The sequence below is a fragment of the Acanthochromis polyacanthus genome, chromosome 10 (genome assembly GCF_021347895.1).
Source record: "Acanthochromis polyacanthus isolate Apoly-LR-REF ecotype Palm Island chromosome 10, KAUST_Apoly_ChrSc, whole genome shotgun sequence".
NCBI classification, from domain to species: Eukaryota; Metazoa; Chordata; class Actinopteri; family Pomacentridae; genus Acanthochromis; species Acanthochromis polyacanthus.
The window spans coordinates 1,537,800-1,565,223 of NC_067122.1; the positions used below are offsets into that span (position 1 = coordinate 1,537,800).

At 40.6% G+C, this 27,424-nt stretch overlaps 1 protein-coding gene across 1 annotated transcript in view; it reads left to right on the top strand.

Moving 5' to 3' along the window:
- Positions 1-27,424, top strand: part of LOC110965793 (GDNF family receptor alpha-4-like) — a 52,892-nt gene that overhangs the window by 16,186 nt on the left and 9,282 nt on the right. Inside the window, 5 exon segments of the mRNA XM_051954823.1 lie at positions 13,759-14,055; positions 21,502-21,573; positions 22,240-22,594; positions 23,532-23,641; positions 26,092-26,226. Coding sequence (XP_051810783.1) covers positions 13,759-14,055; positions 21,502-21,573; positions 22,240-22,594; positions 23,532-23,641; positions 26,092-26,226 — 969 coding nt within the window.

The window sequence follows — 27,424 nt, forward strand, 5'->3', positions numbered from 1 at the left end:
AAGAACATTTGAAAAAAATTCATCAAAATCAAGCAAATTTTGCAGGATTTTGGTAAGAAAAACAAAATTACGAGTGATCTCAAAGAAACATTTTTTCTTCTTCTTTATTTCCATCAAAAAATGGTCAAAAATTTCCCAAAAATGTGGAAGTTTTCACTGGGAATTTTTTCTCGACATTTTCAAACTTTAAAACGAGGCTTTTTTTTTTTTGCAGAGCCTTTTTTTTTATTGCAAAAAAATAAACGTACAAACTCTCGATGAGGACTATATACAAGCAAAACACTAGGGGGCGTCAGAGAACTAAAACGAGTCAATTTGACCCGCAGGACGACACGAGGGTTATTCACTGCAAAAACTTAAAATCTCACCAAGTCTATTTGTCTTATTTTTAGTCTAAATGCCTCATCTCACACGATTTAAGATAAATTCTCTGAACAAGTGACATTCCAGCAGATGGAGGGACGTGTTTTAAGACAATGCATCTTAAATATCTTCAGTCAAACTATCTTGAAATTATCTTGTTTTAATCCTCGTGTCGTGCCGCGGGTCAAATTGACCCATTTTAAAGTTTAAAAATGTGGAAAAATATATATATTTTTACAGTGAAAACTTCCACATTTGCAAAATTTTTGGGAAATTTTTGAACATTTTTTGGTGGAAAAAGAATGCTATAAAAGTTTTTAAGAAGAAATCCAGTAAAGTTCACTGAATTTTGGTTGATTTTTTTTTCCTGAATGTTCTTAAAGAAAATATTAGATGTTTTACTGATAAATATGTATTCACTTTAGATATTTTTAGGATTTTTTTGGGAAGATTTTTATTCATTTTTGAGAATATTTATTATTTTATTTTATTTTTTAAATTTTATTTTTTGACAAATTTGGGTATTTTATTTTTAATAAAATTTTTAAGGGAAATTTTTAAGGAATTTTCTTCCTGAAGATTTTACTAATTTTTATAAATTTGGGGAATTTTTTTGCTGAATTTTTGGATTTTTTTTCAGACAAGGCAACAATCCTTTATGGTGCCTGTAAATGAGGACAACAGGAGGGTTAAGACACCTAAGCTTGACAGTCCTGGTAAAATAAGGCTTTAAATGTTTTCACAGCTAATTTTAACTCCATATTCTAAACATCAATCTTATTTTGAGAACTCCTACCAAACCATTTATCGCTTGTTCTACTGGCAGATTTTTTCGCTTATTTCAAGGTAAAAGGTCTTTGAAATAAGTTTTTTTTCCTGTTTCGAGAGGAGCATTTTTCCAGTGTAGCAAGATAATTTCAAAACTGTTTGACTTAACGAGATTTTTAAGATGCGTCGTCTTAAAACACGTCCCTCCATCTGCTGGAATGTCACCTGTTAAGGTAATTCATCTTAAATCAAGTGGGATGAGACATTTAGAAAAAAATAAGACAAACACACTTGGTAAGATGTGGAGTTTTTGCAGGTAGTGATGAAGACGGTAACTTTTAAAAGCCTGCACACATTTCCTTTAGCATGACGTCACCTGTCTGCCTCACAGACCCCCTGGGCGGTGATGGAGGTCGTGTGATTTATTTTGTGTGTGCGTAGCTTCGGTTCAAAAATGGAGAGAACACTTTCTGTGAACCTATGTGGCTCTGAAGTCTTTCTCTGCCCCTGTGGCCAGTAAGTCTGTTTAAATGACAGCGTGTGCTCCAACATGCAGGTCTGTGGGGGGGAAACCGAAGCTCTGCTCCAAACCTGGACGCTTTGTGGGAAACGTAGCCTCTGCTGCTGGATGGAGTGAATGTTAAACAAGCGTGCTCAGTCTGAATGAGGCCTTTCTAGAAGCAGCTCTCCAGACTCCTGTGTGTGCTCACGCAGCACTGGTGTGCAGCAGATGGCGTGCTGGATGCTCATTGTTGTCGATGGGAAAACAATCTTAAACTCCACCGGCCGCCTGCTGACACAGTATGGCAACAAAACTTTAATCCTCCCTTCTGCTGTCTGAGGATGACAAACAGGTTTTGGAAATTTTTATCAAAACTGAGGCACGCACATTTATTTATCAACATGTACTTCGTGTTCTTTTCCAGTGAAGATTAATTAGCTAAAGATTACTGCCAGTTAGATTTACTAAACAGTTTCCTTTATCGGCCTCCTCTGCAGTCAGCATCACACACCGTGGTTTGGGCTTCCTAGTGGACCAGGAAACTTTTACATTTCAATGGGACTTCCTCTGGATCGGTGTGACGGTGGAGTCATGCAACACAAAGGCCGGCTGTGACCGTTTGAACTGCGCTGGCCAGAATCAGAATCAGCTTTAATGGAAAAAACGAACAAAACATACGAGGGATCTGGATTCAGCTGGTGGTGCCACTGTAGGACTAAAGAACAGAGAAAAATAAAGTAACTGAAGACAGAAAAATATATTTACACATGTAGAAAGGAATATATATACACGGTACTGCAAAGCAACAATATATATATATCTATTGCTGTGACTTAGATGAAGATCAGAACACATTTTAAGACCGACTTATGCAGGAATCCAAAGTATTCCTGAAGGGTTCACGTGCTTTTTCTTTCAACTGTTTGTACACTGCTGTTCAGAAGTTTGGGGTCATCCAGACAGTTTCATGTTTTCCATGAAAACTCGCGCTTTTCTTTGTTATTTGCATCCCAGAATGGCTCATTCCAGCAAACATACCAAAACTACTACATCCATCATGTGCTCTTAGTGTCAAATGACTCGTATGAAGTTACTTTAAACATTCTGCACATAATAACAGAATTTATTGAAGATTTATTGAATGAATGAATGAATGAATGAATGAATTTATTCTGGTCAGACACTTCAACACAACATTATATTCTCAGTTTCATCATCATAACCAAAATGGGATGGGCATGAAGCAGGTGCTTTTTTTCCAGCCCACCCTGAACATTTTCCAGGACAGCTTAACATTTGTCATGAAGTACAAGTCAAAGTAATAATTACATTTCCTCACGTAAAAATCAATAATACATAATCTTAATGAGAAATGGTCATTCTGTATCCATTAATTATTTCAGCTTTTATAGTTTTTTAAACTTTGACAGAGAACTCGTCAACTTAAGTTGATCACTAAGATCATTCCATAGTTTAACCCCTAAAAAAGAAATACATCTTCGCTTTTGACTAGAATTAGCTTTACATAAGGTAAATCGGTGCAGACCTCTTAAATTATAATGTTCGGGTCTTGAATTAAATAAAGATTGAACACCCCATGGAAGGCTCTTTCTTGAAGCACAGTACAAGGTTTCCAAAGTCTTAAGCTTCACTAGGTCTCCAAATTTTAAAATTTTCAATTTTATGAAAAGCGGATTTATTGAGTCACGAAAGCCTGCTTTATTAATTATTCTTATTGCCCTTTTTTGTAGTTTAACCAATGGATCAAGGTATGTTTTACAGGCATTTCCCCAAATTTCTGAACAATAGGATAAATACGGTAACACAAGAGATGAATATAAAATATGAAGACACTTTGTATTCAAAACAAATTTTGTTTTACAGAGTATACCAATGGTTTTTGACAAAACCTGTGAAAAAGTATTTGCCCCCCTAAACCTAGTAACTGGTTGGTCTGTTGGCAGCAACAGTTAAATGTTAGTTCCAGCTTGTGATCAGTCTTTTCCATCACCATGGAGGAATTCTGCTCCACTCTTCTCTGCAGAATAGTTTGAATTTGGTCTCATTAGATGGTTTTAGATCATGAACTGAACTTTTAAAGTCTTCTCACAGCATCTCAGTTGGATTCAAGTCCAGACTTTGACTGCAGAACCTTCATTTGGTTCTTTCTGAGCCTTTCAGAAATATCTGCATAACATCTAATTGTAATTTTTCAAACAGATATTACAGAATATTTGAAGCTTTAATTCGGTATTTCTTGTGTAATAGATTAACACCAACTGCTGAAACATGAAAACTTAAGGGTATAAATGGGTTCAGATGTTTATTTGTTGATTAAACAATTATGACAAAAGCTTTGACTGTGTTGAGTTCAATAAATTAAGTCATAAAAATGCAAAAGAAAATAATTCCAAAAGGTCATATTATGCCCTTCATGACTCAGTAGCAGCAGCTAAGTGCTGAACTTTCTGCAATCAAGTTTAATAAGTAATGATGATAATCATAATAAAACACAACCTTTGGCTCAGACGTGCTGCAGAATGTGTACACCCCGTCAAAAGTTTGAGGACACTTTCTCATTCAAATAACTGAGAACCTGTCCTAAAACTTTTGACAGGGGGTGTACTCTAAATAGCAGCTCACATTGTTTAAAAGGTTTGGTTTGAAAATGATTCATTGCTCGATCACTAGGGTGGAAAAGGTTACCAATGCCAGTAAAGCTGAGCAGCATGCCTCAGCAGCTCAGCTTTAGCTGCAGTTGTGCACAAATGTGTTCCCCATCACCTGTAATGAGCAGGACTTCTGGGACTTATTGCAGCAAAAGTAGAAGTGTGATCCGCCTCATTAATGAAACTCTACACTGCTTTTCTCTACCGTACATGGTGTCCTCTTCTACCTTTTACACTTTATTACATAATCTATTTTTGTAGCCTGCAGCCTCTTCTGGTCATATTTGAATCGAAATGTATTTTCTTTTTTGCGTTGCATTGAATCAGACGCCTGTGTTTAGATACAGCGGTATAGTAAACGCTGACATCCGCGTTTACGATGGATCACGGACGTCCGCGCTGCATCATGTGTACATAATACATGCACGATGCTGCGCCAACGTCCGTCCGTGTTCCGCTCCGGTCGGACGGTGATTTCTGTTGCATTGCGCGCTCACTTCCGCTTTTGATGACGTATCGTGCTCAGACGATTCGTTGACGCGTCGTTAGTTGCAGCCCTACATTGAGTTGCTTTGTTGTGTTAGTGAGCTCCAGAAGTGGTGGTAGACGTTAGGTCCTTTAGGACAGGGGCAGGTTAGCTGTCTCCTCTTGTTTCTAGGCTACAGGCTAAGCTAAGCTAACGACTGCTAGCTGTAGCTCCGTGGTTTTTGCTCTGATATCAGGGTAATATTGATCTTGTGGTCTAAATCTGTGCGGTATGTCTGCTCCTCATCTTTGCTGAAGGCTGCAGTGACGTGCACGGCTCACCAGAACCTCCTGTCACAGATCAATGTATTAGATACGTATTTATTTTATTTTGATGATCAGGCCCTTTAGTCACAGTGTTCGCCTGCATCAACCATTCCTCTGTCACTACTTTGCAGGATCCTGGGATTAGCAGCACCTGAGATGGTTGTGATGGCTTTAAAAACAAACAAACCAAAGATGGTGCCAGCTCATGGATTCAAACTGCCTAATTTAAAGACTATATACGAGCTTGTTGCAGGTGGAGGTTTTTGCTCATCTTGTTCAGTGCTGGTGTTTGAGGAAAATACTTATTGAACTACAGAGGATTTTTTCTCTCACTGTAATACCATTAATAACCACAGGGAAATGGAGAAGACAAAAACGACAAAAATCAGCCATAAAAAAGACAATAAAATGACAAAAATGAGGCACAAATTGACAAAGAGGACAAAAAAAATTACAAAATTAGCCACAAAACAACCAAAATCATTCACAAAATGACAAAAAAAAAAAAGACAAATCAGGCACAAAACGATAACATTTCTGATTCCTTCAATGTTATTTTCATTATAAAAACTGCTTTTCTTTCAAAATAAGGACATTTTTAAGTGACAAATGATTCACAAAATGACAAAAAGGACAAATAACCCCAAAAATCAGCCAGAAAATGATAAAAAAGACAATAAAATGACAAAAATGAGGCACAAATCGACAAAAAATGACAAAAAAAATACAAAAATTAGCCACAAAACAACCAAAATCATTCACAAAATGCCAAAAAAAACCAAAATGACAAATCAGGCACAGAACGACAAATGATTCACAAAATGACAAAAAGGACAAAAAATAACAAAAATCATCCAGAAAATGACAAAAAAGACAAAAAAAGAAAGAAATGAGGCACAAATCGACAAAAAGGACAGAAGTGACAAAAATCAGCCACAGAATGATAAAAAAAAAAACAAAATGACAAATCAGGTACAAAACGACGAAATTTCTGATTCATTTGATTTTATTTTTATTGAAAAAATGCTTTTCTTTCAAAATAAGGACATTTTTAAGTGACAAATGATTCACAAAATGACAAAAAAAAATCAGCCAGAAAATGACAAAAAAGACAATAAAATGACAAAAATGAGGCACAAATTGAAAAAAAGGACAAAAAATACAGAAATTAGCCACAAAACAACCAAAATCATTCACGAAATGACAAAACGACAATAAAATGGCAAAAATGAGGCACAAATGGACAAAAAACGACCAAAAATTTGCCACGAAACAACCAAAATCACCCACAAAAAAACCCAAAAATGACAAATCAGGCGCAAAACGATAACATTTCTGATTGATTTAATGTTATTTTCATTGAAAAAAATACTTTTCTTTCAAAATAATGACACTCCTAAGTGACCCTGAACTTTGGTGTGTCTCTGACATGTCGCTGTGCTGCAGAGCCTCTCCGGTGTTCTGGACCTGAACATGACTTGAGCGGTTTGGAGGGAAGATGAGATGGAAAAGAGCGAGTGTTTGTCTAAGCGTTGTGATGTGATGCTGACAGGAGAGAGGCAGCCTGTGGCCGGAGAGCCGCTCAGGATCCAGTCTGATGTGTGGACAAAGTGTTGGGATGCGGCGCTCCACAAAGGCTGTTTGTTCAGCCTACAATGTTTTATGTATGTGGTTAGTCTTTCATCAGCACACTCAGGATTCAATTTACATACTGTCTACTGATCCGGCACTGAATGTTGAGCTGTTTATGCTCTCTCAGCCACTTTATTCTGTCACCGCGGTGTGTGTGTGTGTGTGTGGGTGTGTGTCTTGGACAGATTGCTTTGCCCCCTCCACCCCCTCCCCTGTGGCTGTGCAGTATTGTGTTCTGGTAATAATGATGGGTTCTGTGCCTCCCAGTCTCCTTCCCAGCAGGACGCACACATAAAAGGGTCCTTCTCGGGGCAGCCATGCATGCGCGCGTCTCCGTGTTGTTTTTCCCGCCACGCCGCGTGTGTGTCTGTGCGTGCACGCGTGTGCGATCGTAGGAACATCATTTTCGGCGGTGCATGCTGATTGTGCGTCACACTGTGCGCGTGTCCAACCCATCAAGGTCCACATTGGTGCGCTCTCTCTCCCACCTCTCCCTGTTTCCATCTATCTTTCCGTTCCCCTATTTCTCCTCCCCGTATGACATTTCTGCTGTCCTCAGACCACTTCTCTGCACTTCCCTCGTGCATATCAGCTATTGGATTTTACCAGGGGAGCCTCTGCTTTCTGTGCTGCTGCAAATCGAAGCAGCCTCACTTCAGAAAACAACAGTTCCTCTTGGAGAAACTTTGGGCTGCTCACAATCCATATGCTGCCTGTAAAAAAAAAAAAAAAAAGTATATAAATGAAAACTAGCTGAGAATGTCATCCAGTGCCTGTTAGCTGAGGACATCCTGACCGCTGCTGCAGTGGACCGGGAACAAAACGGGGAAGAGGTGGAGTGTTGGAGAGACGGTGGAACTGAACATAAGATGAGTGGAAGCAACCTGTGATGCCTCATCCGTGACGCCTGGCATGAAGCCGGAGCCCCTGATGTGGGCCAAACAACCGCACAGAACATTCTTGAAAAGAAGCGTCTCGGCCTGCTCCACGTCTCACTCCAACTTGTTCTGTTTGTGGTGTCAAATCAAGGCAGGCACATTTTTATGATGGTGCAATTTCAGGTTGAATTCAAAAGCTGAACCGCGATTAAATGACACAGCGGTCCTAGGAGCTCTCCAGGTCTATTTAGGTCTAAAACTGTGCGTTAAACACCAACGTTCATCCTCATGCTTCCTGTTTGTCTCTGATCCCGGCATACAGTATGCGGTCTAGTTGTCTAATAACTGTCCTAATTAACTGTTTCTCTGTTTCTTCCTGTCAGCACCAGAGATGGTAAAGAAATGAGAGCTGCATGTTATGCAGCTTTCCACCGTCGCTCTGTTCCACGCAGCATGCAGACGGGGGGTAAAAAGCTCAACCTCCCTGCAGCTTCCCTGCAAAAAAACTCTGATTTTTACATGAATAATTAGTAAGTTTATTTTAAAGTTTGAACAAAAGCAAACACGTCACAAACACGATCAGCCTTCTGAAGCTGCTGGAGCTCCTCGTTTACCCCGATTCTCTGCGAACCAATCGAGAGTGCAAGAGCCACAGGAAATCCACAGATATGGAGCAGAAACACTGAAAGCCTGATCATGTCAGGGTAAAAGGTGACATTCAGCAACAGTCTGAAGGTATTTAACAGCATTTCTGCTTTGAAACTGCAGCATTCAGACTGTGAGGAACTGCACTGCAGGGCTCTCTGTGTTATTCTTTCTCCTCTTCAGAAGACGTCTGGGAACTTTACACTGTGTAGAGTAGAGCAGTTTTACAGTTGGAGCAGATCTGTAGGTGAGCTGGAGTGCTGAGCTGCAGTGAATAGGGAGCAGTGAGTGGAGACGGAGCTGGCAAGTTTGTAGATCTGCACGTTCTAGAGGAAGTAACAGTGTAGCGTTTCGTCTGAGGCAGAAAGGATCATTTTCATGGAGGAAAACATGTAAATATGTACCTTTGATCAACAGTTAGGAGATATCCTTGCCCCTTATGTTTTGGTTGAACTTGGCTTCAAGGTCCAGCAAAGGAGAAGTGGGAGAGTTGAACCAGATGTCATTACAGATCTCTAGTTTGCAGATGACAATGCTCTAATCATGGAGGAAATTACTCAAGCACAGGAGTTGTTTAACAGCGCTGAAAGTTTGGGTGCAAATATTGGTTTGCATGTAAAATCCAAAAAGACTGAGGCTCCATCATTCACAGACAAACAACTGACAGCGAGAAAAGGAGAACTGATGTCATGCTTTGAGGCCTTCCAGTACCTGGAACCATAGATGAGCTCTTAAAAGCCAGACATCAAGGTCAGAAAAGCATTAGCATGGAAAGCATGCCATGAGTTACAAAACATCTGGAACAATGGAATCAGTTATCACAGGAGCTTCAGTAGAAATCAACCGGACTTCTCCTGTAGGTTCTTGAAGACGTTTCACCTTCATGGAAGAAGCTTCTTCAGAACTAACTGACTAATGGGAGAGCCAGCTCCTCAGCACCAGACTCAGCATCCATCTGAAGGACAAAGGACATTCCCTTGAGGACAGCAATGTCCACGTTTTGGACAGAGAAGGCAGATGGTCTGAGAGAGGAATAAAGGAAGATGTCTGTGTCAAACTGGAACAGAGGACAGGGTTTGGAACATCACTTGTCAGGCACTCTTAAAACATTGTCTGTCCGTCTTTCTTTCTTTCTTTCTTTCTTTCTTTCTTTCTTTCTTTCTTTCTTTCTTTCTTTCTTTCTTTCTTTCTGTCATCTCCTTTCTCCAAAACTTCAAATCCTCTTGTTTTCAAAATAAAAGCCTGCACAATTGGACGTTTCGGGAGTTTCTGCACTTTGATGGAAGACAAACTCTCATCTTCTGCTTTTTGAATGTCCGTCCGTCCGTCCGTCTGTCTGTCCTCAGCAATGAAACCCCCTCATGTCTAGTTTCATAAAACAAAATAACATAAAGCTGTAAAAAGCACACCTGAACTGTAGAAACACCTGAGTGACTGAAAGTAAAGGCTCGTCGGATGGAGCTGTTGACTTGTGCGTACTTCAGGTGACCTTGTTGTTCTGCTGCTTCGTTAGCATGTAGTTATGTGGCAGAGATTCCCTCGAAACTAATTGCATAATTTGAATTTGCATATAATCGAGTAGTGCTCATCATCTTAGGAATACTATGAATATTATGCTAAAGTGTTCAGCGCAGTGAGACCGAAACCACCAGTCAGACGGTAAACGTTCTTCTGTAGTTTCCCTTTGAAGAAGCTCCAGAGGTTAAAACGAGAAAGAAAACACGTTTAGGAGCAGATCAAACAGGATGATATGCACATTCACTCTGCCTGGGCTTGCTCACACACACTCACACACACTTTAGAGTTTATTGAAGGTATCTAGTTGACATCCTGAACTTTTTATTGATTGTTTTATTAGTGCTTGCTGGAGCTTCTCTCTGCTTTGTGATGAAATGCTGAAGCGGTGCTTTAATAGTACTTCCCGTTCTGTAATGACTGTTGATGCTTAATGGTTGTAGAGCTGCTGTTGTTACCATAGACAGCCAGCAGGGGGCGACTCCTCTGGTCACAATAAGACGTCAGATTGTATAGAAGTCTGTAAAGTCTCTTCTGAGCTGTTTTCTGCTTTCACAATGCTACTGGATGAGGACTGTCTTCATTAACTTGCTGTTGGTTAAAGCTGTTAATGGCTTTTAACATTTGAAGTAGTTTCCCATAGATCGATCGGTGTGCCATTAGCAGGAACTTATTCATTAAGCTTATCTATGAAACACAAACTTAGCTCTTTAACATTTTACAGCAGAACAACCGACACCAATAACTCCATGTCTGTCTTCTTGTGTACAGTTTCTGAATAAGAAGAAGCACCAATACGAATTGAGAATTGAATAAAAATGTCCAGAAAAGCATCCCCATAAATGTGACCGCATATAGCAGCACATCCTGGCGTTATTGGTATAAACTATGAAATAGGACATAATTTAACCACCTTTGTTCATCATATTTATAAATATACTCCAGCAGACAGGGGTGAGGAAGCTGCTACATGTACAGTGTAGTGAAAAAGTATTTGCCCCCCAACAGAAAGCTTCTACTTTTGCACGTTTGTCACACTTAAATGTTTCAGATAATTAAACTAATTTTAGTATAAGACAAAGGTAACCCAACAAAACACAAAATTTTAATTGATGATTTCGTTTACTAAAGGAAAAATCCTGTCCAGTCCATCTTACTCTATGTGAAAAAGTAATTGCCCCCTTAGCTACCAATCTACCAAATGACCAAACTCATTCATCAGTTGGGTTCAGTTTCTCCGTCCACACTCACATATGATCACTGCCAGGCTTGTTGGATCTAAACATCACTAAATAGAACCTGTCTTCATTGTGAAGGAGCTGAAGGGTCTGAAAAGCAGCACATGATGCCACGTTCTGAAGAGATTCAAGAACAGATGAGGAACAAAGTCATTGACATCCATCAGCCTGGAGGGTTCCAAAGACATTGCTGAGGCTCACAGGAAATATTGAACTAAAACTTTAAAAAATCCATAAGATATGTTTGAAAAATTGCAATTAGACGTCATGCAGATATTTCTGAGTGGCTCAACATGAACTAAATGAAGGTTTGGACTTGAATCCAACTGAGATGCTGTGAGAAGACCTTAAAGGTTCAGTTCATGATCTAAAACCATCTAATGAGACCAAATTCAAACTATTCTGCAGAGAAGAGTGGAGCAGAATTCCTCCATGGTGATGGAAAAGACTGATCACAAACTGGAACTAACATTTAACTGCAGTTGTTGCTGCCAACAGACCAAGCAGTTACAAGGTTTAGGGGGGCAAATACTTTGTCACAGGGGTGATACAGGTTTTTAATAATTCGTCATTTGAAAGCAGCATTTGGTGTTTTGTGGGTGATTTCTGTCTAATATTCAATAAACATAGATATTATTTGATGATCTGGAACATTTAAATGTGAGAAATATGCAAAAGTAGAAGATTTCTGTAGGGGGCAAATACTTTTTCATAGCAAAAAGTTTGGACACACGCATTCAATGCTTTTATTTATACGTACTATTTTCTACATTTTAGATTAACATTTTTTGTTTACAGCATAATTCCATTCTTTTATAGCTTTGATGTCTTCAGTATTAATCTACAATGTATAAAATAATTAGATAAAAACCGTTAAATGATGTCCAAACTGTGGACTGGTGGTGTATGTGTTTATACACTAACATGCTGGGCTTTGCCGCTGCACATTCTGCACTAAATGCGTGTTCACACCAGCGTCTCAACCGGTTGGATTTCACAGCTAATTCAATTCATTCCCGTGGAAGTGGGGCAGCTGGCATCGGTTTCAGGGGCAAAGTAAATTTGTGCCATTTACTGATGGCAAGCCGTCCTGACAGCGCTGACCTTTGAGGAGCACAGAGCCCACCGGAGAGTCCAGGATGGAGGAGGCTGCTGTCGCTTATTAGCAGCGCTGCTCCTACGGTTTGTATGCAACCCGCTCTGATGGAATAAAGCGCTTCAGGAGCAAACAGAACAATAGAAGGAAACTGGTTAGTAGTGAGCAAACCAACACACCACCAAACGTTTTTAAAGGTGCATGTTTTACTTTCTGTCTAAGGCTGTCTGGTCTTCTGCTGTGAGCTCATACAGAGGTAATGTGATGTTCCATCCTTTACACTCCTGTCGCTGCACAGTCTGTAACTTCTCTGAAATCACTTCTGGAAACACGCTTTTATAGACTGACTTTCATGTGAAGTTTGCTTTCAGCTGTAATTTTAGCGTTTTGTTCTGGATTATGTCCTGTTTACTAGTTATGTGATGACCGGTCTTGGTTTGTCTGTCAGCAGCATTACTTAAAAACAGTCTAATTAATTTGGATGAAATTTCCAATGAAGGTCAGAAAAGACTGAACGACCAAGTGATTAGATTCTGGCAGTGATGCAGCTTATAGTCTGGATCCATGGATTTGTTAAAGATTTCTGTATCATTGCCAGATAGCAGCACGGTGTCACTGTAACCGTGACAACCAGTGAACACTACATCAGCTGATTGTGATCCTACTACAAATCCACCTCTGAGGACTTATCAGGACTTATCCATCAGAAATGATCCAATGAACAACTGATTAAACTGTGGGGGTGTTTCTGAGCCGCCCGCTACATATTTAGGTCATGTGATTCGGTATCCGTACATACGTACACACGCAGAACACACGCAGAACACACGCCTGTACTCAGAGGAAGGTCATGTTTTATTAAAGATTTCATGCATTGGAAATGATACAAAGACTGAGCGGCTCTGAGTGCTTTTCTTATTTAACACATTATCATTTTTTGCTATTTATTTTAATCAACTGCTCTGCCTTGTCTCCTTACGTCTTGTTTGACTGTCTGTGTTTGACTGTCAATGCAGTTTGTGAGCACTGTTCTTAAGGTGGTAGTCTACCCGAATTTATTAAACAACTTATTTTGTTATAATTTCTAAACAATGCAACCAATGAACACAAAACTTGGCACAAAGAAAGATAGATTTAGTAGAAGCATTTTACATTTAGCTAAAGTCTGCCACATTTTATAGTTTCCATAGCAACAGATTAGACGAGATGTTTTAAGTAGACAACTTTTCCTATTTTTCTATACTTGAATGATAATCATGAAAAGAGTCCTTTTTTTCTATTTGAGCAGAAATATTACCTGAAGTAAGAATCTGTCTACTTAAAACATAAATAATAATAGCTATTTTCCTTCTGAAGATTTTTGTTCCACAAGATTTTTTGTATCTCGCCAAATCTGTTGTTACCATGGAAACTATAAAATGTGGCAGACTTTAGCTAAATGTAAAATGCTTCTACTAAATCTATCTTTCTTTGTGCCAAGTTTTGTGTTGATTGGTTGCATTGTTTAGAAATTATAACATAATAAGTTGTTTAATAAATTAGGGTAGACTACCACCTTAAAGATACGATATAGATCAAGTTATTATATTATTATTCCTTAACTCTTCTATGCTCCCTTTCACCCCGTTGACTCGTCTCCACCTGTCTCGTCTTCTCCTAGGTGTGTTGCCATCTTCAGCGCCCGTCTTCCCCTTCTCTCCCCCCCACACTGACTGTGTCGAGGCCCACCGTGTGTGCTCCGCCGACCCGCCCTGCAAGGCGCTGTACCGCGGCCTGGAGCTGTGCGCGGCCGACGCGGCGGTGTCTCCGCTCGGGGAGCAGGCGGCGTCCGAGTGCCTGGAGAGACGGGACGCTCTGCTGGCCAAACACCCGTCTCTGTGGGCCTGCAAGTGCCAGCGGGGCTTCCGCAAAGAGGAGCAGTGCCTGCGCATTTACTGGGGGGTCCGCCTGCTGCCAGGTGAGCCGGGCCTCCGCGGGGGCCGGAGTGTAGCGGGGGATGGGAAACGTTCAGGAGACACGAAAGTCTGACGAGGCCCTTCAAATAAAGAATATACAGCGCCCTCCGTAGTTATTGGTGTTAAAAGCCTTAAAATAAATTCAGTTTTTATTGCAGAATCATACTCGCACACTGAAAATTGTTGAAAATATATTATAGGAGAAGATTAAATGCTGTGTTGTTGGCAAAAGGGGGTTGTACAAAGCCTTAACATCAGGGGTGCTAATAATTGTGGCACACATGATTTGATGTAAAAGAATTAATTCTTAATGTGTGATTTTTTCCCCACTGAATAAATAAGCATCATGTGCTGAAACCCTTTAACTAACATTTAGGAGACACAAATGGAAAAAGCTCAATAAAAACATAGAAATATCTGAGGAGTCCAGAATTAATCAGCTGCACAATTTAATCCAAGTTAGTCATGTTTGCTCCCCATCATTCTCCACTTTTTTATTTATTGAGCAGAAGATCATATTAATTATAATATTCATCATATAATAAATGAACTGAATCGTAGCAGTGAAAGCCTGCTGACAGGTTTCCAACACAGCGTTTAAAGCTTCACCAAACAGTATTCATCAAACACAAAGGCTGAAACCTGTAAAATACTGTCAACACCACAGAGCACTGTCACCAACTCTGTACTTCTACAGAGCCTTTTAATGGCTTTACAGTTGAAAGATTTGTTTTTAAAGCCCGTAAATTTACAGTTTTGGCCTCACCAATAGCGCTAGTGTAAACCGTTTGCTAACACTGGAGCCTTAACAGTTTCACAGAGCTGCACTAAGGAAAAGGATGTGAAAAATATATTAATTATAAATGTAAAAAATATGACGCAGCTTTAAAGGAAAGTTCCATTTTCTTTGTTAGCTGTGGCCCCAGGAGCCTCAAGTGTATTTTTCTTATTGACAACATCAACAATAATAATCTCAATAGTTTCCAACGTAAAACTCGTCAGGTTTAAAAGCACAATATTTAGATGACTTCATATTAATTCATTGTAGTAAGGGAAAGTAGAGAATTGATTGAAAAATGCTTTTTGTGGTAGATTAAAATTTGGTGCTCTCGTATTAGCAAGGCAGTGCATGTGGACTGAATTTAACAAAAAGAAAGCGTGTGTGTTTTTAATAACAGTTTTTAATAGTTTTAGGACTACAGTGGAGATCTGCGATGCACAGACAAAAGATGCACTTTGAATACCAGCCAGGAAGACACATTTACTGTTGGTTTTGTGCTTTTTATGGAGTTAACTTCCCTGTAAACTCTGCAGGATGTTTAAAGTAATTTGATATGAGTCATTTGACACTAACTGCACATGTTGGGTGTCGTAGTTTTGGTATGTTTGTTGGAATGTGCCACTCTGGGATGCAAATGTGATTTTATGGCTGCTGTAAAAACGGAACATGTTTTACCAACTAATCATATGCTTTGCTTGTAAAAAAGTAGCAGTTACAGCTGTCAGATAACAGCAGTGAAAAGCAATGTTAATGTTAAGTAAATGCCAACATGTACACGTGTTTCTGCTAAATATTTACACTTTTAATCAAATCTGAATCTTCTAGTTTAACCATAAACATCTTAAACATATGTCTCAATCCCAAACCTGAGACTGTTAGAATAATGATCCTTTCATCGTCTACAACTTGTTCTGACCAGCCACCTATCACATATGCTGATGTGAGCCTTGAAAGATTACCCAGAATGCACTTTTTGCACTAAACTTGTCCAGAATGACTCAAAAATTGTGCAAAGTGAGCCAAAAAGACGTCCAAAATGTCCCCAAAATGATCAGAAACATCTCCTAAATGACTCAATTTTTGCCCCAAATGACAAAAACTTCACCAAAATGACCCAAAATTGTCAAAAATGATCAGAATGTAAATTTAAAAAACGATCCTTCCATTGTCAAACGTGTACAAGTGACGTCCAGCCAAAAACGTCTGATTCCAAACCCACAAACACACGCAAAAAACTTTTGACAGGGGGGTGTATGTCTCAATCCCAAACCTGAGACTGTTAGAATAATGATCCTTTCATCGTCTACAACTTGTTCTGACCAGCCACCTATCACATATGCTGATGTGAGCCTTGAAAGATTACCCAGAATGCACTTTTTGCACTAAACTTGTCCAGAATGACTCAAAATTGTGCAAAGTGAGCCAAAAAGACGTCCAAAATATCCCCAAAATGATCAGAAACGTCTTCTAAGTGACTCAATATTTGCCCCAAATCACCAAACTTCTCCAAAATGACCCAAAAAGACGTCCAAAATGTCCCCAAAATGATCAGAAACGTCTTTTAAGTGACTCAATGTTTGCCCCAAATGACAAAAACTTCTCCAAAATGATTAAAATGTAGGTTAAAAAAACGATCCTTCCATTGTCAAACGTGCACAAGTGACGTCCAGCCAAAAACGTCTGATTCCAAACCCACAAACACACATAAACGAAGTTGCAGAAGCATTTCCGAGTGCTGGTGAGATGTGTGCATCGGTAAGTGAGCTCTCACTAGCCAGCGGACTCCTCCTCCCCTGTGGCCTATTAGTCAGTGGAGCATTAGTGTAATTACACACTCTTCAGTTCCCAACGCTGCTAGGCTGCTCTAGCGTGTCATTACCATAAATATATAGCCTGGAATAGGATTTACATACATAAACACTTTACATGCTATTACATTCTTGATTGAGTTTGTACTTTGGAGTGTGCTTAAATAATTTGCAGGAACAAACAGCTTGTCCACTGGTCAATCAAGGCGCTGCTAATGGGTTTCACAATTGGACAAAAGCTGCCTTTAACAGCATGAGCTCATGGGGACTTTGGATTTGGCCTCCTATCAGTCTGAGCCTTCATTTTGTCCACGTTGATGAGATTCAAATGACACAGGCGTGTGCTCCTGGTTGATAACGGTTGTTTTTGTGGTGTTACATGCATATAAATTCCTCAGTCTAAATGCATTTTCCAGATGTATTCTCTTTTTTCATAACCTTCCTGTGAGGTGAGCAGGTTATTAATATTTGGACATAGTAGGCTTAAAAATACCCCATTATCTACTGCACCATCAAGACGTGAAATGCCTCACAGTAAATCCATGTTTGAAAGCTTCTTGTAACTTTGTAAAAGAGTTGCAAAGTTAACAGGACCAACAGACACATTTATCCAAAGCTACGTACGTCTGAGAGTAGATACAACACAAGCAAGGGTCTAATCAGGAGAAGACAACCTGGAGAAGTGCCATAAAACAAGTTAAAGGGACTCTTTAACAGTAAATGTTAGGTAAATTAAAGATTTATCCTCTTTCTGCAGCACCCGTGGATATGTAGACCTCAGCCTACTGTATGTTCTTCCGTTGGTGACAGAACCCTTCTAATAAAACAAAAGTCTAATGTTCATTCATTCTCAGCAATAAAGCATCTGTGCATTCCAGAATATGCAGAAATTTACAGGTCTCAGGTCGGATACTACACACCCAAAGCTTCAAAATCCGTGTGCAGCCCAGACGTTTGTTTGGTCCGTCCTCACTGAAAAAACACAAACTACCTGGTAAACAAACGGTGCTAAAAACCAAATGTCTGTCATGAGGAGAAAATCTGAAAGAAGAGTCGTCTGTAATTATTCAGTTAAGGAGTTAATTGAAAGTTGAATTGAATCAGTCGCTGCTGCACTCGCCTTCAGGCCATAAAGCCACAAATGCCAATGACTTTAGCGTTTACATGGATGCCAGCACTGCTTTACCTGAGCACATGCTGGATTTATATCTACCTGAAGGAGGTGTGGTGCCACTACACATGTAAGTTAAATGTACATCCTCAAAACATAGCTGAGGGTATGAAAGCTGTTGCTGACATTAGGGCTGGACCCGAATATTCCAAATATCCGAATATTCGTTCACTACGGCGGTATCCGGATAGTAATTTTGGTATCCGAATATTCGGGCGGAACAAATATGCGGTGTTACTGTCTTCCTTCGGCCCACATCGGCTCATGTCAGCTCATCCTGTCATGTGATCACATAAACATATACACATATGTCTTTGTGATCAACCCCTCCTCCCCCCAGACGAAAATATTCGGAGCTCGTCTCTCTCTCAGCTCCTCCATTTGTGTTTCTTACCACCACCGGGTTGCTGCCGACTCTGACGTCACGCTTCACTTCGTTGCATAAACACAAGACAAGATGCCGAAGACCTCCGCTGTTTGGGAATTCTTCAGTTTAACTGAAGACAAAACAAAGGCAGTGTGCAAAATTTGCATCCGGGAGACCAGACGAATGGATCAAATTTGGGCCGTCTCCGCCACATCCCCCTCCCCCCGTCGGACGTTACGGGGCGGAACGAATATTCGGATATTCGTCTTCAATAGGGCCCGAATATCCGTAGACCAGAAACCAGTATTAGGGCCAGCCCTAGTTGACATGTTAAGATTCCAAGAGCAGATGCTGGTGCAGATGGGTGATACTACGGACGACATCAAGCAAAAAAACATCAGCAGTTTTTAAAGATACTGCAAAATTACTCCTCACTGTGATCAAATTAATGTGGAGTGAATGCTAAAATGTGAATGTGATGATTGCATGGCTGAGTTCCTCTCTTCAGTAATAACCAAATTAAAGCAGCAAGCAGCGTTGAGCAGGTCCTCGCATCCTTGCAGCTCAGCTATCCCCACCCATGTCCACCAGGGGGCGATACGACTGGGAATGGTTGTCGGTTGTCGGGATGTCATCAGGGCAGGACTCTGATCACACATGTGAAGTTTGAGGCAGATTGGAGCTTGCAGAGGCGAGCTAGACGGCACTTCCTGTTTCATGCCAACACATCAAAGTTTTAGAGGCCACCACAGCCACGCCCACAACCACAGTGACAGCCATGCCCTTCGACTTTTGAGGAATATTTTATTGCGCTTTGATCATTAATGCTTTTTGTATATGCAGGCTAAATTTGTGATGTGTTGGACTTGGCCACAAGGAGGAATTGACTCTTGAAAATTTGAAGAAATGACCCAAAATCGCCAAAAATCTCACACTTGATTCAAAATGGCCGACTTCCTGTTGGGTTTTGGGTATGTGCGCACGAGGCTTTTTTCTTGCGCCCTGACGTGCTACGTATGCCGAACAAATTTGGTAAGTCTAGGTGAAACGTGCTGCAGGGGCCCAATTTTACAAATATTGCAGGGGGCGCTATTGAGCAGTTTCCCTAAAATATCAAATGTTTCGCTGGTTTGGATGTGCGTGCCAAATTGGACGTGTTTTTGAGTGTGCTTAGGAGTTAAAAAATGTGACTGCTTTGTTGGGAGAAAGTACAGTAATAATTCCTTGCATTCAGGTTATTTTGTGTATTTGTAGCTGTGTTGTTGTCAGACAGTGAGATTTAAAGCTAAAATATGAGTTGAAATCTGCACAGTGTCTTCCGTTTATTCACATAGGTGGTAGACGGTGGAGGACTGTGTGTGTGTGGGTGCTAAATTCTGAAGGGAAAGTCCGAGAAAGAAGTGAGGAAGTTGAAGTTTTCGAACGTGCACACGACTGTCTTTACTTCAGGGACCTCTCTGCAGTGCAGGAGATGCAGGGGAGGCCTTTTGTTCTCCTAATTAGCTTTTGGGAAGTAAATGTCAGTTCGGTACAGTGAACTGTCGGGAAGCACACAATCCAATTTAATTTAGAGATGGAACTGAACAGATCACAGAATCATTCACTTTGCACACAGAGCAGGTTGTGGTGAGGCCAAGTGAAGCATGTTTGAGGTGATGTCGGTGATTTGAGACAGAGTTATGTTTCTGGGCGATCTGCTAGTTGATATTCGACATGACTCACGTTGACACCGATGTTCTCATAGTGACTGCCGGATTTTCCACCGCTGTCATAAGTCTTTTTACGTACCATTGTCTGTGACTCAGCGCTTACTGACGGCTCTGTGAAGTCTCATCTTGACTCTTATGCGGTGACACGACCACCAAGGATCACGTCGTCATCTGGGACCAAACTGGGACCAATGTTTTGAAATTGTTTTAAAAAGTTGTTATATGTTTGCTGAAATCTGTGTGAATGTACAACATGAACTTTTATGATTTTTACTGACGTATATCCCCTCATTTTTGTAATGTGGCTGATGCTGATTTATCAGACAAAAAGGAAGTATGTTTTCTGTTTACTTTCTGCATTAATTAGTGCACATTCCTCAGAAAATACTCTTTATACCAATACTATTGCCCCTTTTTGAAACGTATATATGTACACTACTTTTGGAAAGTTTGGGGTCACTTACATATTTCAATGAAGATAACATTAAATCAATGATAAGTTCAGTGTAGACATTGTTTTTTTGTTGTTTTGTAACTCTTTTTTGTCATTAAAATTTTTTTTTTGTCATTTTGTCGCTGATTTTCATCATTTCGTGCCTGTTTTTTGTCTTTTTGTTGTTTTGTGACTGATTTTTTTCATTTCTTTCTTTTTGTCAATTGTCGGCTGATTTTTTTTGTCTTTTTTTTTGCCATGTGTTGGCTTTTTTCCTTTTTTTTCCTTTTTTGTCATTTTGTGTCTGATTTGTCACTTGAAAATGTCCTTATTTTTGAAAAAAAAGCATTTTTTTCCAATGAAGATAACATTAAATGAATGATAAATCCAGTGTAGACATAGTTAATGTGGTAAATGACTATTCTATCTGGAAACAGCTGGTTTTGAATGGAATATCTCCATAGGGGTACAGAGGAACATTTCCAGCAACCATCACTCCTGTGTTCTAATGCTACATTGTGTTAGCTAATGGTGCTGAAATTGCAAGAGGTTCTTCAAATAAATGTTTTTTATGAGGAGACGCTGCGAAAAGAAACTCTCGGTCACGCACTCCTTTATTGTTAATCATTAAAAGAGAAATTAGTCATTGCTGGACTTGCTTCCAGATCCAAAGAGCTCAAGTTAGAACAGCTGATGTTTGTCAGAAACAAACATATTTGTGTGTTCAGTACAGCAAAACAGAACCTTTGTGTCCGTTTAGAGGTTTAATTCTGTGTTAGTTTATGTTTATCCAGCTTTTCCCTGAGAAGTTAAAGTGGAAATAGTTCTTGTGGTGCAACCCAAGACTCAGTCCTACGTAGGTCTTTTTTTCTGTTTCGAGGAGACTTTTAGCTGTTTTCCAGATATTCTGGACTAAGGACTCTCCAACAGTCTGTCAGTGTAGTAATAGTTTGGTTAGTATGTTGTTGTATTTCATTTTTAAATTGAATGCATACTTCCATTGTGGGAAAACATAAAGCCTTGAAGACATGATTCAGATCTCAGATCGGGGGTGGAGGTTCTGCTGGGGATCGGGTGTTAATTGGTGATGCTTTTCCATTTCTGTTCTATTGTTTGTCTTTAGAGTCGTTCCAGTCAGCCTCACTGGTTTGCCAATGTTGTCTGTTTCTTTTTCCTCAGGGGACGATGAGCTGGAAACGTCTCCCTATGATGACACACTAGTGGATACTCGCATGGCTTCCTTAGTGTCAGGTAAAACACACCAACACACAAACACGCACGTATGCATTGTTTGCAGTGATGAGGCTGGTTGAGTCTTCCCATCACTGTCACACGTGTAATGGTAGACAGCTCTATAGGTCTGTCATAGAAATAACATGCAGGAGAAGCAGATCAATGAATCACTAAGACTCCAACATGTTTTAATCTGAAACTTAAAAGTAGTGAGGGTGTCTGCCTCCCAAACCCAAAGTAGGAGCTGATAACTGAAGGCTTTACCTCCCATTCTGCTTCTGGAAACTCTGGGAACCACAAGTAAACCTGCAGTCTGACAGCGAAGGGCTCTGTTTGGATATTAAGGTACAATAAGGCCTTTAAGATATGATGGAGTTGGTCATGAAGAGTTTTATATGTTAAAAGTAGGATTTTAAAGTCTATCCTGGATTTTACAGGGAGCCAATGAAGAGAAGCTGATACAGGAACTCTCTAACTGGTTCCTGTCACAACTCTGGCTGCAGCATTTTGTATTAGTCTGAAGTAAACTGGGCTGTTAAAAGCACTGGAGAGGCTTGTTACAGGAGTCATTAATGTTTACCTTCTTTTATTTGTAGTATCTTCTTGTATAGCATGCTGCCAGCACGTATTCCATGTGTTTCTATTTGTTTTGTCTGACATTATTGTTGTCACGTTCTTCCCCAGTTTCCTCTTTCATGCAGCTGGATGGTGAGAACCAATGCCTGAAGGCGGCACAGGACTGTGGCCTCTATGAGAAGTGTGGGTCGCTGCGGTCAGAGTACGTCCTGGCCTGCACCAAGCGGGTTCCCGGGACCAACCGATGCAACCAGCACAAGTGCCACCGAGCCCTGCGGCGCTTCCTGGAGCGGGTGCCTGAGGAGTACAGCTTGGGCGTCTTGTTCTGCCCCTGCACCAACACCCTGTGTGGAGAGAGGAGGAGGAAAACCATTGTGCCCTCCTGCTCCTACCAGGACATGGAGGGTCTGCAACATAACTGCCTCCATCAGCAGAGCTTCTGCCGTCGAGAAGACATCTGCAGGTTAGAAGTGAAGGCCAGAAATGGTGCATGGGCTGATTCTGACAGCTGGTGTTTAAAACGGCTTTAATGTTGTATGATTGTACATTTATTGTAGAGCTGCTATTAATATTATGGCTGTGTGAATGTATATTTCATCATTGTCCCCACATCCATTAACCTCATTGCAGCTCATCAGTTTTGAACTATAAATTGTGTTGACGGTGAAAATATAAGGGTTTTAGAGAGCTGGAATGCTTATTTTGCTGTGGATATTGGTATTACAAGCACACATAGTTCAGCATGTAACTGGGATGTTATGGTTCACATTTATTAATGACAGTATAGATTTTCTGACATAGTACCTCCACCCTTTCTGTTATTCTCTGTGAGGCTTCAGATTCTTTAAGCACGGTGCTCATGTGACGTGATTGTTGCTGCCAAACATGCCAAATTTCTACCAAATATGTTTACACAGCAATGCATAGGATGTAAGATAGGATAGAAATGACTTTCTGACCACCAATATTAAGGCTACAAACAGTATCACTGTGTAAATGACTGGAACGGTAGGAAAAGGTCAATACTCTGATAATGATGGTGATTATTGAAATAGATTTTTGTGTTCTGTGATAGTTTAACTGTCATTTCAGATGCTTTTCCTCCTCTAATGTTTAGTAGAAGCTGGTACAGACAGTGACATATGCGTAGAACTACCTCAGGAACCAAAGTCAAAGAATGAAGAGAAAAACAATAATGAAAGGACAGATAAAAGACCGACTATAGAAGAACAAAAATGTGCCAATGCTTTTATATATTTTAGAAAAGCATTTGGTGTTAGACTTAAAACATCTGAACCTAAATTTTCGTGCACACACAGAAACCCCAGCATACACACCCACTGTAATTTCTTGCCTCCTCCTCGTGTTTGATGTTGAGTTGTTGTCTGTGTTGTTGCCAGGTCCAGACTGGCTGATTTCCTTAATAACTGCCAGCCATCTCATCTGACGGCCAGCGGCTGTCTGAAAGACTCACCAGGCCTCTGCCTCCGAGCCTACGCTGGACTCATAGGTACAGAACACAAGGAGAAAGAGGGAGGCGGGGTAGCTGAGTTACATAAAAGAGAAGCTGCATTGTGCCTCCACCGAGACTTAGCTTCCAGGAGAGGATGTTTTGGCGCATTGTGTTGAGTTTGTCTGAAGGGTGTTCTAAAAACTCTGTTACAGATACCTCCAAAAGAGATGGAGGCTTTGGGAAATGTTGCTGTGGATCACACATGGGCAGTGATTTTGACCAAAATCTAACAATATTAATCTACTCGTTGAAATTGTGAAGAAAAAACTATTGCGGCATATGTTGTCTGCAGCTGTATGAAACTTCATTAAACTACTGAGCGGACAGAAAGGAAACAAAACTAAAATAACTCATCTAAAAGCCAACGACAGGTAAAGCACAGAGGAGGCGTAAGATAAACGTCTTTATGACCTCAGCATCTTAGTCTGTAAGAAGTCTGTGTAGGTTCTCATTCATCCAGGTCATGGTTGTCCAAAGTAGTTTAAATCAATCCACTGGACTTTAAGAAAGTTCCTTGAAGACATTTCACCTCTCATCTTCAGTTCTGGTGGTGGTTGGTGTTGCCTCAGCTTTTAAACCTCTGTGAGGTGTTTCCAGGGCTATTATTCCAACGACCGATACCAAAACTCATCTGACTACTCAACGATGGTCGTTGTGAGTATCAGTGGGGGTCGTTGAAATACACAGATGTCACTGAGCCCTCATGTGCTAATGGTGGTCATTAGGCTTCATGAAACCATCCATGTCAAAGTAGAGAAACCATCTCTGAAGAGGGGGGGTGGTCTGCGACATCATCTTTCGCCAATTTACAGTCAGGTCCTTTCTAAACTCCCCAAAAGAACTACTCAGCAGACTCATGCTAATGACCACCATTAGCACACGAGGGCTCAGTGACATCTGTGCATTTCAACGACCCCCACCGATACAACGACCATCAATGAGTAGTCAGACTTAGTCTGTAAGGTTACTGTATATATTCTCTTAACTTGTGCTTGAGCTCAATTATTCAACTAATTTTGCTCAGTGCTAACGATGTGTTTCATTTTAGATCCCTGTCAGTGGCATCAAATCCCTTTAAAACTATCTGAGACCACTGACGGTAAACTCTGGGTATGGAGCGCAGTAGCCAGAAGATGCTAACGAACTACCTGTCCTGTTTGTTTTGTTTTGTTTTTTTGGGTTAGTTTTCTTTTCAGCTCTGTTGTTTGTCTTCCTCACTCCAGATCAGTGTTCAGCTTCCAGTCTGTAACCTCTAAATCAATCCTGGTTCATCATCACAAAGGACATCTGGGAGGAGGGAGGGACTAAGGCACGAGGAGAGGAGTTATATGTAGATAACAATTTAGAGACAACACGTTTTCAGGGGTTAAAAAACATACATCATACATCAGTAAATAGGAAAACATTACGTACATTAGGGTTATCGATAAAGACTGTGTGCTTCAGTGGTTAAAACTAAACGTTTCCGCACTTTTTCCAGCTTTAAACGCTAATAAATTTCCATACATGGAAATCCACACCATCAACATGAGCATGAACAGATAGAGAAGACAGGAAGCTGGGAAACGGTCAATAGATCAATCCGAAACTGTTAAATAGAGCTAATAAAGCGCATAACAGCCTGAATCCAGCGAGCGGATGGGTGAAGGCATCGAGGTCGGAACAAGAGAGAGAGCGTAAATGGAGGGATCAGACAGAACGGAAGTGAAGGAGAAGAAGCAGCAGGATAGAGCGTGAGGTTTCATGACAGCTGACAACAGATGTGGACAGAGTGGTGTTGAGTGGCTTTCTGTTCGCTCTGACAGTGATGGATGACTTTTGTATGAGGCTCAGAGCTTTTTTAAAGGCACACCAAGGTAGCCTGCCGCAGATAAACCACTGTACAGTGTTTTCCTGGAAAAAGAAACAGGAAAACAAGAAAACGAATTAAGACATTAAAACAAACAAACCATTTTTCAGATTTCAGTCTGTGCAGATTGAGCCTGGACAGCTGTTTTCTGCTTTAACTATCAGAAAGAGTGTTTATTAAAATGATTGTGTCTCCTTAAAGTGCTTCTTCGGGACTTCGTAGTGTTTTGTGTCGCAGTCGGATGTTGTGTTTGCTAACTCAGCTCAATTCAGGCACCATTTCAAAATTTGGATTTCCTGGCTCTGAAAATTGCCAAAATGGCATCAAACAGAAAACTGTCTTCTCCAAGCTTTGATAAATCTCTTCAGTCCCTCCAGGGAAGGTCGTAGAGTCTGCATCATGTTGTTCTGCAGGCAACGGTTTAGCTTGAAAAGAACAGAAACCATTTGTGTTTTTGGCCCTGGAGCAATTTCCCACCAAATTGCTCTGAGTACAATGCACTGTAGAGGCTTTATCATCATCAGAATGAAATATGTAGACCCTCTGACCTGTCCAAAGCCAGGAATGTGTCAGAAACCTTTGACTCTTCCGTGCACAGGTACTATCATGACGCCCAACTACATCAGCAACAGCTCTGCGGACGTGTCGCTGTGGTGCAACTGTGAAGGCAGCGGAAACCAGTGGCAGGACTGTCAGCGGCTGCAGCGCCTCTTCACTCACAACGCCTGCCTGCGTGAGTCCACACCGTCTTCACATACAGGCTTCATGTGCTGCTCTCAGTGCTGCGTCTGATTTGTTTCTTTGCAGTGTCTTTGCATGTGTTATAAATGAACTCCAATCGGACATTTTGATCAGACTGCACTGGGAGTTGCAGTGTATTTTTTATTCTCAGTGTGTGTTTTGTAGGGCTGGACCCGAACGTCCCGAATATCCGAATATTCGTTCTCTACGGCGGTATCCGGATATTAATTTTGGTATCCGAATATTCGGGCCGTCTCCGCCACACACACACACACACACACACACACACACACACACACACACACACACACACACCCCGCCGGACGTTACGGGGCGGAACGAATATTCGGATATTCGTCTTTAATGGGGCCCGAATATCCAGAGACCAGAAACCACTATTCAGGCCAGCCCTAGTGTTTTGCAGCTGAAAACTGACTGTTCTTCATATTTAATGTAAACTTGTGTGGGTATTTTGGGTATGTGTGCAAGAGGCTTTTTTGTGCGCCCTGACGTGCTACAGGTGGTAGGTTTAGGTGAAATGTGCTGCAGAGACCCAGCTTTACAAATCTTGCAGGGGGCGCTATCAAGCTCTTTTTCCTCACATGTGCAGTTTCAATAAAATATCAAATTCTTCGCCGGTTTGAATGTGCATGCCAGTTTGGACGCATTTTCAAGTATGTTTAGGCCGTTTTGTTAGTTTTTTGTCTTTTGTTTCGTAGACAGCTGTCCAGACTTAGCCGCTAGCCGTTAGCCGTTAGCGTAGCCTTAGCCACTGTAAGAGGAGCTAATTTCCTGGTTTGTGTCGTTGTTCAGTTTTTGCTGCTTCAGAGGCATTTCTGGGACATCAGACCTGATGTAGAGCATCAGTAATCGACCAATAAAAATACAAAAACAGATAACTGGTACAATGCCAAATAATCGATAACCGGTTAATCCCTAATAGCTGTGTTTACATTTCTGTGCTGGTTTACTTGTCTTATTCACAAAAAGGCAGCAAATAATCACATTTCCAGATTGTCAGACTGTTCTTTTGAAGTGGTATGCTTCGTTTTTACTGCTAAAGTTATTTGTGTGTCCAACCAATTTTTCAAATAAAATATTAAGAACATCATTTCTTACGATATTTGTTTCCGCCCAAACGATGTTTCAGATATTTTTACTCCAAAGTTTTTAGATTTGTGACCAAAGAC